Raw genomic sequence first — 15,722 nt, 5'->3', positions numbered from 1 at the left:
CCCTAACATGACTAGTCATTCAAACTGGAAAAACCAAAGGGCTAATCTATATAAAAAAAATGAGAAACACTTATGAACTACATAAACAAAGACAACTATTGAACATCAGGTTCCTGACTTAGAACAGGTGCAAATAAATGCAGCAGTTTTAAAAAATTTAATAGTTATCAACCTTCACCCTTATACATTGAAATATGGTTTTTTTAAGTTACACAAATTAACACCTCTTTATCAGAAATATATTATTGCTCTTGTTCCTCTTTTGAAAACTTTTCAATGGAAACATTTTTTTTTTATTTTGCAGAGGCAATTTTAATAGAAATTGAAAAGGAAAAACTTGAAATTGAAAGAAAAAAGCTGGCTTTAGAAAAAGAAAAAATTGCCATAAAAAGAGAAAAGCTGCAAATGGAAAAAGAAAAGATGAAAATGAAAAAAAGAAAGCTTGAATTATTCGAGGAATATGTAACTTTAAAAAAAATCAAACTTACAAACACGGTTTCTGAGGCTTGTGAAGTATCATGTAATTATTAGGAAATATAAAAATCTGTTCCCCTCAAACAACTAGACCAAGATCTGTGTGATAGGATCTTTGTTTTATTCATTAAATATGAAAAGATGTGCTCACTTTAGACTTCTTTTTGACAGTTAACTATTATATTTCTAAATGTATGTTTATATTGAAATGTATTCATAATTTTATTCCATTAAATTTTCTATGGAAACAATAGATTCAAGAGACTTGTGGTAACAACTTGTATTTTTGATATCATTTGGATACCTTGTAATAAATGAGAAATAAACAAATAGTACAAAAACAACAAAATAACAGAATTACATAAACATCATTGTGATAAATAGATATAAGAAGATGTGGTATGAGTGCCAATGAGAAACGTCTCTAATCTAAGTCACAATTTGTTAAAGTAAACAATCATAGGTCAAAGTAGGGTTTCAACAAGGAGCCTTGGCTCACACTGAACATCAAGCTAAAGAGGGCTCTAAAAATGATGTGTAAAACCATTTAAATGGGAAAACCAACGGTCAAATTAATATAAAAAAGAGAAACACTTATGAACAACATCAACAATTGGTGAACATTAGATATTTTCATTCAGTAGCTGTCTTTTTATAATGTTGAAACTACTTTCATAACTTCCTTATCATCAGAGCCAAAAAACTAAGCAGGTACATGTTTAATACTGTTGACAGTAGTTGAAGGTTTTTTTCTTGTGACAAGTGAATAAGGTAATTGTCCGTGTTTTCTTCCTAGAATCCTTGTCTGAAGGTATTAAAATGTATCCTAGTAATTATTGCATGAAAACTGCCAATCTTTTTGACAATAATACAGAGGAGGTCTTGTTTTTGGTGAATTTTAATCAGATTACTGGTTATGGCTTGCTTGGAGTCTTATCAGGTCTTGGAAGTGCAGGCCTCAGTTTAAACAGGCTAGTTATACAGTATATAAACAACATATATAGATATAGGAAGATGTGGTGTGAGTGCCAATGAGACAACTCTCCATCCAAGTAACAATTTAAAAAGTAAACCATTATAGGTTAAAGTACGGCCTTCAACACGGAACCTTTGCTCACACCGAACAACAAGCTATAAAGGGCCTAAAAATTACCAGTGTAAAACCATTCAAACGGGAAAACCAACGGTCTAATCTATATAAACACAAGAGTGCACACACTGAAATGTCTCGCCTTCTTTAATAATCCTTGATACTATCTTGATAGACCTTCATATAAAGCTTTATTATAACTGTCACATAAACTCAACATTAACCAAGAAAAGGAAACATTGATCAATCAACCATGAAAATGAGGTCAAGGTCAGATGAATCATGCCAGGCAGACATGAACAGCTAAAAATTCTTCAATACAACAAATATAGTTGACTAATTGCTTATACTAGTAAATAAAGAAAATCAGACCAAAACACACAAACACTTAAAACTTAGCAATGGACCGTGAAAATGAGGCCAAAGTCAAATAAACCCAGCATAACCGACATAAAGATCATAAAATATGTCCATACACAAAATATAGTAGACCTATTGCATATAGTATAAGAAAAACAGACCAAAACACAAAAACTTAACTATAACCACTGAACCATGAAAATGAGGTCAAGGTCAGATGACACCTGCCAGTTAGACATGTACACCTTACATACACTGAATATACTAGACCTATTGCTTATAGTATCTGAGATATGGATTTGACCACGAAAACTTAACCTTGTTCACTGATCCATGAAATGAGGTTGAGGTCAAGTGAAAACTGTCTGACAGACATGAGGACCTTGCAAGGTAAGCACATACCAAATATAGTTATCCAATTACTTATAATAAGAGAGAATTTAACATTACAAAAAATCTTAACTTTTTTTTCAAGTAGTCACTGAACCATGAAAATGAGGTCAAGGACATTGGACATGTGACTGACAGAAAATTCGTAACATGAGGCATCTATATACAAAGTATGAAGCATCCAGGTCTTCTACCTTCTAAAATATAAAGCTTTTAAGAAGTGAGCTAACACCGCCGCCGGATCACTATCCCTATGTCGAGCTTTCTGCAACAAAAGTTGCAGGCTCGACAAAAACGAGAAACACGTATATATTACATAAACAAAAGACAACTACTGTACATCAGATTCCTGACTTAGGACAGGTGCAAACATTTGCAGCAGGATTAAACGTTTTAATGGATCCAAACCTTCTCCCTTTTTCTGAAACAATAGCATAACATCACACCACAACATAGAAAATAGACCACTTGGCTAACAGGACCCCTATACTACTTAGATACTCACTACTAACAATAAATTATAACTTTATCTGACATGATATATAACCACGGTAAAAACACTTCAAATGTTTAAAGGAAGAATACCCCTATGAAAGGGACATAACTCTCATAAATCACATATTTGTCAGATTTCTATGAGGCCATTCAAAACAAAGTCTATTTTAACAGGTGAATTTTATTCACAGAAAATGTGTATAATAATACAATAATGAAAGCAGTTAACCAACATGTAACTCTTAACAGTAAATAAATCTTCAACAGAAATTCCATACTATATATCTCAAATAAATTTCAACTGCAAATAATAAATATTATAAAAATACAGCACTTTGTTAAGTTTTAATACTTTTGGTGTATAGCACTTTATCATATAAACATTCTTGTTTCAAAAGAAAGTGTTACATTTCACTATTCTGTTCATGCATACAATTCTAAATCAATCAACGACCAATTGGCCGACAGGACCCCTATACTACTTAGATACTTACTTATTTCAAAATATAAACAGGACTACTTTGTTTTTGTAGGTGATAATTTAATCAATTTCTGCACTAATTACAATATTCAATAAGCAAATAAGATTTTTGGAATAAAAAATAACATTTCTTTCATCTTGTAGTATGAGTCCATAGTATCATTTTTTCTGGTCCTTTTTGGAATTAAAATTATTATTGCTATTACAGAACATCATCTGCAATTTACAAATCCTCAGACTTTTATTTTAATAAAGTTTAATGAAAACGAAATTGCTATAAAGTAATCATGCATAAAAATAAATAACAAAAAATACCAACAGCTCTAGTTCCTTAGATGAAATGGTATCGAAATGAAAGTACAGTAATTCTCTAAACAAAAGATTTTAGTCAGAGATCTTCTATCTTGAGTTTTGATAAGTTTATTTGTGGTTGTATTGGGTTGTGGGATTACTACTCATTTGACCCAAATATATTTTTTTCAATACATATAACCCATCAATAATGTAGCAAATTTCTGTCTTTAAGTTTTTCACATATTCATTATAGTTGGAAATTATAAGTGCTAAACATTTATAAGACATATATGTCCCCAACTATCATAGTCAGTTATTAACCTATTACCACAACTGGTGATTTGAATTATACATTATATTTTATATAAATAATTTTGTTTCACACTTGTAAAAACTCTAGATAACTTATACAAATGTAATAAAATAAAAATTTGAATATTAACAATACTGAAGGATACACATATGTTTTGTCTATACCTGTAACTATTTGGTTGAATGCCCATCAAAACATCTTTATCTTCCTGGTGTCTAGATACTGTGGATTCATTTTTTTGGTTGGTACCAATTTTGGGGGATTAAGGAAAACTTGCCTGTTCTTGGATACTTGATTTCATGGTTTTGCTGAGGTCTGCACACAAGCCTTTAGACAATTCTTTGCTGAGGTCTGCACACAAGCCTTTAGACAATTCTTTGCTGAGGTCTGCACACAAGCCTTTAGACAATTCTTTGCTGAGGTCTGCACACAAGCCTTTAGACAATTTTTCATTCTTTGAACATTAAATTTCGTGGTTTACCTGTACCCAATTAATCCACAAAAATTGGTATCCAACAAAAAATAGGGAAACCACAGTAGACTAAGTGTGATGTCTTTCTAGTTTAGTAATATAGCATGTAAATAATCAACACAAGTTATATCTTCCAAAACATAGCCTAACAAACATAAGAAAAAAAGCACAATACTACAAAGATGAAGTACAAGCAATACAAACAAAAATATGCATATACATATAGAGAGACCTTTCTTAAAACTATAAAAGAACACCTATGTGGAAAAAAATTACATTGGTGATATCGTTTGTGTTGTAAGTCAAGAGACAAGATTTATCTCTTGAATATTTTATTTAAAAAAAAAATGAAGACAAAAGTAGCTGTCAGTAGACCAGATTTTGTAACATTTATTTGAATCCTGTCATTTTCAATATTCAAATATTCGAACTACAATACTAGGAAAACACTACCATAATATTTTAAATATACCTTAAAAGTCTAATTGAAATTAAGTTTTCAGCTTAAAGGCAGAAAAAGAGTCAAAAGATATTTCTTAGCAAGCATATATTATAAGTTAAAGAAAGATGGGCAACACCATGGTCAAAATATAAAAGTGAAAAAAGTAATACAACAGTCTAGAAAACACTACATATAAACATAAGCTGCTGTTTTTATCCTTTCTTTTGTATTATTTTTTTTAATATGGGGAAGTTTGAAAAAATATTTAGAAAAAAAACAATAATGCAAAAATTGAAGAACATCATCAGGTACATGTACTTCAGTTTTTCTGCGAGATTCGTTTATAATTCAATTTATACTACATGAGGGGTGGCTGTAGATAAAGCTAAGAGAAACAAGGAGTATGACAAATATGTCTGCTCAGTTGCTGGGGGACGGGATGTAAAATGATTATTAATGTATAAATGGACGGAATCAAATAAGTTATAGACGGAATGTTTTGTTAAAGTCTAATTTGATATTTAAATTTCAACCCTTCTTTGAGTTAACAAACAAATTATTCCTTTTTTAACTTTTTCTAAGAACAATTACATGTAACTATTACCTTTAAATACCCTGGAATGTAAAATATATTAGGTATATAAAATTTCAACAGACTTTAGTAAGACTTGTGACTTTTATCAAAATTCTCAAGCTAATTTTTCTGCAAATAGCTTCATATCATACGGCTATCATATTTAAATCAAATGTAAGATTTCACAAAATTGATAGTAAATGGTTCTGACTTTGGTATGTGATTGTCACCATCCAAAAATCATATATTATGCAACTGTCACATGGTTATCTATAGCAGTGTTGTCATGAAAACAGATCAACAAACATTCTGGCCTCCATGTCAGCTTTAGCATTGAATTTCTCCACTTCTTTGTTTTTGTTGTTAATATATTGCTGTATGAAATCCTCCAAGCCTAAAATATAAATTTAAGAACATATTAGTGAGCAAGCTCACATATACCACACCCAATTTTACTTGAATTTATTACGAGAGTCTGTTATATGAACTCAATGAAGTTTTTACTATAAGTATCACATAATTCAACATTATCAGTGATCCATGTAAATGAGGTCATGGACAGATAGACTAACAATCAGACCATACACTAAATATGGTGTCTTACATGACTTACAACCAATCTTAGATCTAAGTTTTTTTGTGAAATCAACTCCTGGCCTTTTTAAACAAGAATGTGTTCATAGTACACAGATGCCCCATCCACACTATAATTTTCTATGTTCAATGGGGGAAATTTCTGATTTGGCATTAAAATTAGAAAGATCATATCATTAGGAACATGTGTATTAAGTTTCAAGTTGGTTGAACTTCAACTTCATCAAAAACTACCTCGACCAAAAACTTTAACCTGAAGCGGGACAAATGACAGACCCACAGACCAGAAAACATGCCAATATATGGGGCATAAAAAACTTGGCATTAATAAATAAACCATAATAATGATGTCATGGTCAGATAAACCCTGCCAGACAACATGTACCCCATCCAATGTTTCCATTTACCAAATATAGTTGATCTATTTCGTATTTAAGGAACAGACAAAATATTGACTAATGAACCACGAAAATGATTCCAAAGTTCGGAAAGCCTTGGCTTGTAGATTCATTTTTAGAATGTTATTTAATTCTTTAAATAAGTGATTTTTTTTTTGCTCCTGTGACAAAAAAATCCAGAATATTTTGTAACTAAAAATATGATATTGATCTTACAAGGATGAATTTCCTGTTTCTCTCCATCAAAGCTGACAAACCGTGTACCATTATAAAACCAACCCTCTGGTAATGGATCTAAATGATGCTGGGACTGAAAGAAATAGAAAAGAGCATAGATGCTAACCATTACAATTTTCCTGTAATTTTTCGGATTTTGCTATCAAAACTACGCTATTACGGTCAAAGTCGAATAGTTATGGATTCCAAATCATCGCCGTTCAATTGTGTAAAACACAGATTTTTATCATTGCTTTTTCCGTCTCAGTCTGGTATCTAGTAAATGCCAATGTAATGCTTCCGTTTTCTTGGGAGTTATCGACCTATTGTTGTGTAATTAACTGACTAGAGAAAGGGGCAAACTTGCATTTTATTAGTAGCTTTCCCCTTTCTCTAGTTCTCGACTCGTACTGTACGAGTTGAGAACATTTAAACAATTAATGAATAGAATACATACTACAGATGAAACATGTCAGTGCAGATCAGTTTGCAATCACTCGTCAGTATTTTTTATTGGCAAATGCACGTTTTTGAATAATTACTGAAAACATTTCAATAATACGGAAAATTTGATAGTTTTTTACTGAATGGGTCAAAAGGGGGTTGGCATCTATGAAAGAGGCATGTTAGAAGGTCAAGGATTGAAGTATTTTAAAAAACATATTTATTATATATATTGTGCATACTGTGGATTCATTTATTTTTGTGTGTATTAATTTTCGTGGATAAAGGAAATCTTTTTATGTTTGTGGATATTTTTTGTTTTTGTTTTGCCACATTTTGAGTCTTGAATCTGTAACCAGCTAGGGGTGACTTTGTTGTTGATTTGAAATTTTCAAATATGTCTTAAACATAACAGATGAAATAAACATTTAGTGCATCAAATGTTACTGCTTGATGTAATTATATATATTTTATATGTAAACTTTCATTCAGTACAAATAATATTAATTCAACCTAGGATTTCTTCAGGAGAAAATATTTGTGTCCCAATAAAAGTCCTTATACAGTGTGCAATATTTTTAATCAAGAAACTTAGTAAATAAGTAAACAGTTTTCTATAAATTGCAGTAAAAAATGTGCACAAGGCTTACATGAATTTTCTTTATTTCCTCCTTCTTTAAATCTTTTTTCTCTATCAACTTTTTCTTCTGCGGAATCTAAAAAGTGAAAAATACAAAGTTTATGAAATACCTGTTTAGCAAATGTTCTAAGCCAGTCTTTCCCTATTTTATGTAATACCTGTTTAGTACAAGTTCTGAGCCAGTCTTTCCCTATTCTATGTAATACCTGTTTAGCACATGCTCTAAGCCAGTCTGTCCCTATTTTATGTAATACCTGTTTAGTACAAGTTCTAAGCCAGTCTTACACTATTCTATGTAATACCTGTTTAGCACATGTTCTAAGCCAGTCTTTCCCTATTTTTTGTAGTACCTGTTTAGCACATGCTCTAAGCCAGTCTTTCACTATTCTATGTAATACCTGTTTAGCACATGCTCTAAGCCAGTCTGTCCCTATTTTATGTAATACCTGTTTAGTACAAGTTCTAAGCCAGTCTTACACTATTCTATGTAATACCTGTTTAGCACATGCTCTAAGCCAGTCTTTCACTATTTTTTGTAGTACCTGTTTAGCACATGCTCTAAGCCAGTCTGTCCCTATTTTATGTAATACCTGTTTAGTACAAGTTCTAAGCCAGTCTTACACTATTCTATGTAATACCTGTTTAGCACATGCTCTAAGCCAGTCTTTCACTATTCTATGTAATACCTGTTTAGCACATGCTCTAAGCCAGTATTTCACTATTCTATGTAATACCTGTTTAGCACATCCTCTAAGTCAGTCTTTCCCTATTCTATGTAATACCTGTTTAGCACATGCTCTAAGTCAGTCTTTCACTATTCTATGTAATACCTGTTTAGCACATGCTCTAAGCCAGTATTTCCCTATTCTATGTAATACCTGTTTAGCACATGCTCTAAGCCAGTCTTTCCCTATTCTATGTAATACCTGTTTAGCACATGTTCTAAGCTAGTCTTTCACTATTCTATGTAATACCTGTTTAGCACATGCTCTAAGCCAGTCTGTCCCTATTTTATGTAATACCTGTTTAGTACAAGTTCTAAGCCAGTCTTACACTATTCTATGTAATACCTGTTTAGCACATGCTCTAAGCCAGTCTTTCACTATTTTTTGTAGTACCTGTTTAGCACATGCTCTAAGTCAGTCTTTCCCTATTCTATGTAATACCTGTTTAGCACATGTTCTAAGCTAGTCTTTCCCTTTTCTATGTAATACCTGTTTAGCACATGTTCTAAGCTAGTCTTTCACTATTCTATGTAATACCTGTTTAGCACATGCTCTAAGCCAGTCTTTCACTATTCTATGTAATACCTGTTTAGCACATGCTCTAAGCCAGTCTGTCCCTATTTTATGTAATACCTGTTTAGTACAAGTTCTAAGCCAGTCTTACACTATTCTATGTAATACCTGTTTAGCACATGCTCTAAGCCAGTCTTTCACTATTTTTTGTAGTACCTGTTTAGCACATGCTCTAAGTCAGTCTTTCCCTATTCTATGTAATACCTGTTTAGCACATGTTCTAAGCTAGTCTTTCCCTTTTCTATGTAATACCTGTTTAGCACATGTTCTGAGCCAGTCTTTCCCTATTCTATGTAATACCTGTTTAGCACATGCTCTAAGCCAGTCTTTCACTATTCTATGTAATACCTGTTTAGCACATGTTCTAAGCCAGTCTTTCCCTATTTTATGTAGTACCTGTTTAGCACATGCTCTAAGCCAGTCTTTCCCTATTCTATGTAATACCTGTTTAGCACATGCTCTAAGCCAGTATTTCCCTATTTTATGTAATACCTGTTTAGCACATGTTCTAAGCTAGTATTTCACTATTTTATGTAATACCTGTTTAGCACATGCTCTAAGCTAGTATTTCACTATTTTATGTAATACCTGTTTAGCACATGCTCTAAGCCAGTATTTCCCTATTTTATGTAATACCTGTTTAGCACATGTTCTAAGCTAGTCTTTCCCTATTTTATGTAGTACCTGTTTAGCACATGTTCTAAGCTAGTATTTCACTATTTTATGTAATACCTGTTTAGCACATGCTCTCAGCCAGTATTTCACTATTCTATGTAATACCTGTTTAGCACATCCTCTAAGTCAGTCTTTCCCTATTCTATGTAATACCTGTTTAGCACATGTTCTAAGCTAGTATTTCACTATTTTATGTAATACCTGTTTAGCACATGCTCTAAGCCAGTCTTTCACTATTCTATGTAATACCTGTTTAGCACATGCTCTAAGCCAGTCTTTCCCTATTCTATGTAATACCTGTTAAGCACATGCTCTAAGCCAGTCTTTCCCTATTCTATGTAATATCTGTTTAGCACATGTTCTAAGCCAGTTTTTCCCTATTTTATGTAGTACCTGTTTAGCACATGCTCTAAACCAGTCTTTCCCTATTCTATGTAATACCTGTTTAGCACATGTTCTAAGCCAGTCTTTCCCTATCATATGTAAAACCTGTTTAGCACATGTTTTAAGCCAGTCTTTCCCTATTTTATGTAATACCTGTTTAGCACATGTTCTAAGCCAGTCTTTCCCTATTTTCTTTCCCTATTCTATGTAATACCTGTTTAGCACATGCTCTAAACCAGTCTTTCCCTATTCTATGTAATACCTGTTTAGCACATGTTCTAAGCCAGTCTTTCCCTATCATATGTAAAACCTGTTTAGCACATGTTTTAAGCCAGTCTTTCCCTATTTTATGTAATACCTGTTTAGCACATGCTCTAAGCCAGTATTTCACTATTCTATGTAATACCTGTTTAGCACATGTTCTAAGCCAGTCTTTCCCTTTTCTATGTAATACCTGTTTAGCACATGTTCTAAGCCAGTCTTTCCCTATTCTATGTAATACCTGTTTAGCACATGCTCTAAGCCAGTCTTTCCCTATTCAATGTAATAACCTGTTTAGCACATGTTCTAAGCCAGTCTTTCCCTATTCTATGTAATACCTGTTTAGCACATGTTCTGAGCCAGTCTTTCCCTATTCTATGTAATACCTGTTTAGCACATGCTCTAAGCCAGTCTTTCCCTATTTTATGTAATACCTGTTTAGCACATGCTCTAAGCCAGTATTTCACTATTCTATGTAATACCTGTTTAGCACATGCTCTAAGCCAGTCTTTCCCTATTTTATGTAGTACCTGTTTAGCACATGCTCTAAGCCAGTCTTTCACTATTCTATGTAATACCTGTTTAGCACATGTTCTGAGCCAGTCTTTCCCTATTTTATGTAGTACCTGTTTAGCACATCCTCTAAGTTAGTCTTTCCCTATTTTATGTAGTACCTGTTTAGCACATGCTCTAAGCCAGTCTTTCCCTTTTCTATGTAATACCTGTTTAGCACATGTTCTAAGCCAGTCTTTCCCTTTTCTATGTAATACCTGTTTAGCACATCCTCTAAGTCAGTCTTTCCCTATTCTATGTAATACCTGTTTAGCACATGTTCTAAGCCAGTCTTTCCCTTTTCTATGTAATACCTGTTTAGCACATGTTCTGAGCCAGTCTTTCCCTATTTTATGTAGTACCTGTTTAGCACATCCTCTAAGTTAGTCTTTCCCTATTTTATGTAGTACCTGTTTAGCACATGTTCTAAGCCAGTCTTTCCCTATTCTATGTAATACCTGTTTAGCACATGTTCTGAGCCAGTCTGTCCCTATTTTATGTAATACCTGTTTAACACATGTTCTAAGCCAGTCTTTCCCTATTTTATGTAATACCTGTTTAGCACATGCTCTAAACCAGTCTTTCCCTATTTTATGTAATACCTGTTTAGCACATGCTCTAAGCCAGTATTTCACTATTTTATGTAGTACCTGTTTAGCACATGTTCTAAGCCAGTCTTTCCCTATTCTATGTAATACCTGTTTAGCACATGTTCTAAGTTAGTCTTTCCCTATTTTATGTAATACCTGTTTAGCACATGTTCTAAGCCAGTCTTTCCCTATTTTATGTAATACCTGTTTAGCACATGTTCTAAGCCAGTCTTTCCCTATTTTATGTAATACCTGTTTAGCACATGCTCTAAGCCAGTATTTCCCTATTCTATGTAGTACCTGTTTAACACATGATCTAAGCCAGTCTTTCCCTATTTTATGTAATACCTGTTTAGCACATGTTCTAAGCCAGTATTTCCCTATTCTATGTAGTACCTGTTTAACACATGATCTAAGCTAGTATTTCCCTATTTTATGTAATACCTGTTTAGCACATGTTCTAAGTTAGTCTTTCCCTATTTTATGTAATACCTGTTTAGCACATGTTCTAAGCCAGTCTTTCCCTATTTTATGTAATACCTGTTTAGCACATGTTCTAAGCCAGTCTTTCCCTATTTTATGTAATACCTGTTTAGCACATGCTCTAAGCCAGTATTTCCCTATTCTATGTAGTACCTGTTTAACACATGATCTAAGCCAGTCTTTCCCTATTTTATGTAATACCTGTTTAGCACATGTTCTAAGCCAGTATTTCCCTATTCTATGTAGTACCTGTTTAACACATGATCTAAGCCAGTCTTTCCCTATTTTATGTAATACCTGTTTAGCACATGTTCTAAGCCAGTATTTCCCTATTCTATGTAGTACCTGTTTAACACATGATCTAAGCCAGTCTTTCCCTATTTTATGTAGTACCTGTTTAGCACATGTTCTAAGCCAGTCTTTCCCTATTCTATGTAATACCTGTTTAGCACATGTTCTAAGTTAGTCTTTCCCTATTTTATGTAATACCTGTTTAGCACATGTTCTAAGCCAGTCTTTCCCTATTTTATGTAATACCTGTTTAGCACATGTTCTAAGCCAGTCTTTCCCTATTTTATGTAATACCTGTTTAGCACATGCTCTAAGCCAGTATTTCCCTATTCTATGTAGTACCTGTTTAACACATGTTCTAAGCCAGTCTTTCCCTATTTTATGTAATACCTGTTTAGCACATGTTCTAAGCCAGTCTTTCCCTATTTTATGTAATACCTGTTTAGCACATGCTCTAAGCCAGTATTTCCCTATTCTATGTAGTACCTGTTTAACACATGATCTAAGCCAGTCTTTCCCTATTTTATGTAATACCTGTTTAGCACATGTTCTAAGCCAGTCTTTCCCTATTTTTTGTAGTACCTGTTTAGCTCATGTTCTAAGCCAGTCTTTCCCTATTCTATGTAATACCTGTTTAGCACATGTTCTAAGCCAGTCTTTCCCTATTCTATGTAATACCTGTTTAGCACATGTTCTAAGTTAGTCTTTCCCTATTTTATGTAATACCTGTTTAGCACATGTTCTAAGCCAGTCTTTCCCTATTTTATGTAATACCTGTTTAGCACATGTTCTAAGCCAGTCTTTCCCTATTTTATGTAATACCTGTTTAGCACATGCTCTAAGCCAGTATTTCCCTATTCTATGTAGTACCTGTTTAACACATGATCTAAGCCAGTCTTTCCCTATTTTATGTAATACCTGTTTAGCACATGTTCTAAGCCAGTATTTCCCTATTCTATGTAGTACCTGTTTAACACATGATCTAAGCTAGTATTTCCCTATTTTATGTAATACCTGTTTAGCACATGTTCTAAGTTAGTCTTTCCCTATTTTATGTAATACCTGTTTAGCACATGTTCTAAGCCAGTCTTTCCCTATTTTATGTAATACCTGTTTAGCACATGTTCTAAGCCAGTCTTTCCCTATTTTATGTAATACCTGTTTAGCACATGCTCTAAGCCAGTATTTCCCTATTCTATGTAGTACCTGTTTAACACATGATCTAAGCCAGTCTTTCCCTATTTTATGTAATACCTGTTTAGCACATGTTCTAAGCCAGTATTTCCCTATTCTATGTAGTACCTGTTTAACACATGATCTAAGCCAGTCTTTCCCTATTTTATGTAATACCTGTTTAGCACATGTTCTAAGCCAGTATTTCCCTATTCTATGTAGTACCTGTTTAACACATGATCTAAGCCAGTCTTTCCCTATTTTATGTAGTACCTGTTTAGCACATGTTCTAAGCCAGTCTTTCCCTATTCTATGTAATACCTGTTTAGCACATGTTCTAAGTTAGTCTTTCCCTATTTTATGTAATACCTGTTTAGCACATGTTCTAAGCCAGTCTTTCCCTATTTTATGTAATACCTGTTTAGCACATGTTCTAAGCCAGTCTTTCCCTATTTTATGTAATACCTGTTTAGCACATGCTCTAAGCCAGTATTTCCCTATTCTATGTAGTACCTGTTTAACACATGTTCTAAGCCAGTCTTTCCCTATTTTATGTAATACCTGTTTAGCACATGTTCTAAGCCAGTCTTTCCCTATTTTATGTAATACCTGTTTAGCACATGCTCTAAGCCAGTATTTCCCTATTCTATGTAGTACCTGTTTAACACATGATCTAAGCCAGTCTTTCCCTATTTTATGTAATACCTGTTTAGCACATGTTCTAAGCCAGTCTTTCCCTATTTTTTGTAGTACCTGTTTAGCTCATGTTCTAAGCCAGTCTTTCCCTATTCTATGTAATACCTGTTTAGCACATGTTCTAAGCCAGTCTTTCCCTATTTTATGTAATACCTGTTTAGCACATGCTCTAAGCCAGTCTTTCTCTATTTTATGTAATACCTGTTTAGCACATGTTCTAAGCCAGTCTTTCCCTATTTTATGTAATACCTGTTTAGTACAAGTTCTAAGCCAGTCTTACACTATTCTATGTAATACCTGTTTAGCACATGCTCTAAGCCAGTCTGTCCCTATTTTATGTAATACCTGTTTAACACATGCTCTAAGCTAGTATTTCACTATTCTATGTAATACCTGTTTAGCACATGCTCTAAGCCAGTCTGTCCCTATTTTATGTAATACCTGTTTAGCACATGCTCTAAGCCAGTCTTTCTCTATTTTATGTAATACCTGTTTAGCACATGTTCTAAGCCAGTCTTTCCCTATTTTATGTAATACCTGTTTAGTACAAGTTCTAAGCCAGTCTTACACTATTCTATGTAATACCTGTTTAGCACATGCTCTAAGCCAGTCTGTCCCTATTTTATGTAATACCTGTTTAACACATGCTCTAAGCCAGTCTTTCCCTATTTTATGTAATACCTGTTTAGCACATGTTCTAAGCCAGTCTTTCCCTATTTTATGTAATACCTGTTTAGTACAAGTTCTAAGCCAGTCTTACACTATTCTATGTAATACCTGTTTAGCACATGCTCTAAGCCAGTCTGTCCCTATTTTATGTAATACCTGTTTAACACATGCTCTAAGCTAGTATTTCACTATTCTATGTAATACCTGTTTAGCACATGCTCTAAGCCAGTCTGTCCCTATTTTATGTAATACCTGTTTAGCACATGCTCTAAGCCAGTCTTTCTCTATTTTATGTAATACCTGTTTAGCACATGTTCTAAGCCAGTCTTTCCCTATTTTATGTAATACCTGTTTAGTACAAGTTCTAAGCCAGTCTTACACTATTCTATGTAATACCTGTTTAGCACATGCTCTAAGCCAGTCTGTCCCTATTTTATGTAATACCTGTTTAACACATGCTCTAAGCCAGTCTTTCCCTATTTTATGTAATACCTGTTTAGCACATGTTCTAAGCCAGTCTTTCCCTATTTTATGTAATACCTGTTTAGCACATGTTCTGAGCCAGTCTTTCCCTATTTTATGTAGTACCTGTTTAGCACATCCTCTAAGTTAGTCTTTCCCTATTTTATGTAGTACCTGTTTAGCACATGTTCTAAGTTAGTCTTTCCCTATTCTATGTAATACCTGTTTAGCACATGCTCTAAGCCAGTCTGTCCCTATTTTATGTAATACCTGTTTAGCACATGCTCTAAGCCAGTCTTTCCCTATTTTATGTAATACCTGTTTAGCACATGCTCTAAGCCAGTCTTTGAGGGCTTTCTCTTGTAGATGACATCCTGTAAATGACATGAAGTATTGATGATGTCCATCACCATTCTGTAACCCTACTTGTCCATTAGAGACAATAGATAGGGAATCAGTTAATGTAGCATACTTTACTTCTGTTGTCTGTGAAGAATCTACAAAATAATTC

At 33.5% G+C, this 15,722-nt stretch overlaps 2 protein-coding genes across 3 annotated transcripts in view; one reads left to right on the top strand and one right to left on the bottom strand.

Moving 5' to 3' along the window:
* Positions 1 to 738, top strand: part of LOC134714621 (uncharacterized) — a 35,167-nt gene extending 34,429 nt beyond the window's left edge. For both annotated transcript variants that reach the window (XM_063576013.1, XM_063576012.1), the window contains one exon: positions 305 to 738. In XM_063576013.1, coding sequence (XP_063432083.1) covers positions 305 to 531 — 227 coding nt within the window. In that variant the 3' untranslated portion in view covers positions 532 to 738. The remainder of the gene's footprint in view (positions 1 to 304) is intronic.
* A 2,263-nt stretch (positions 739 to 3,001) lies between these two features.
* LOC134714443 (dynein axonemal assembly factor 9-like) overlaps positions 3,002 to 15,722 on the bottom strand; it is a 78,981-nt gene continuing 66,260 nt past the window's right edge. Inside the window, exons 37-40 of the mRNA XM_063575685.1 lie at positions 15,530 to 15,708; positions 7,688 to 7,753; positions 6,594 to 6,687; positions 3,002 to 5,779 (exon numbers count right to left, since the gene is read on the bottom strand). Of these exons, the coding sequence (XP_063431755.1) occupies positions 5,670 to 5,779; positions 6,594 to 6,687; positions 7,688 to 7,753; positions 15,530 to 15,708 (449 nt within the window). The 3' untranslated portion in view covers positions 3,002 to 5,669. The remainder of the gene's footprint in view (positions 5,780 to 6,593; positions 6,688 to 7,687; positions 7,754 to 15,529; positions 15,709 to 15,722) is intronic.

Source organism: Mytilus trossulus, chromosome 4 (genome assembly GCF_036588685.1).
Source record: "Mytilus trossulus isolate FHL-02 chromosome 4, PNRI_Mtr1.1.1.hap1, whole genome shotgun sequence".
In the NCBI taxonomy this organism is placed as follows: Eukaryota; Metazoa; Mollusca; class Bivalvia; order Mytilida; family Mytilidae; genus Mytilus; species Mytilus trossulus.
This window is presented reverse-complemented; position numbering and strand designations above follow the sequence as displayed.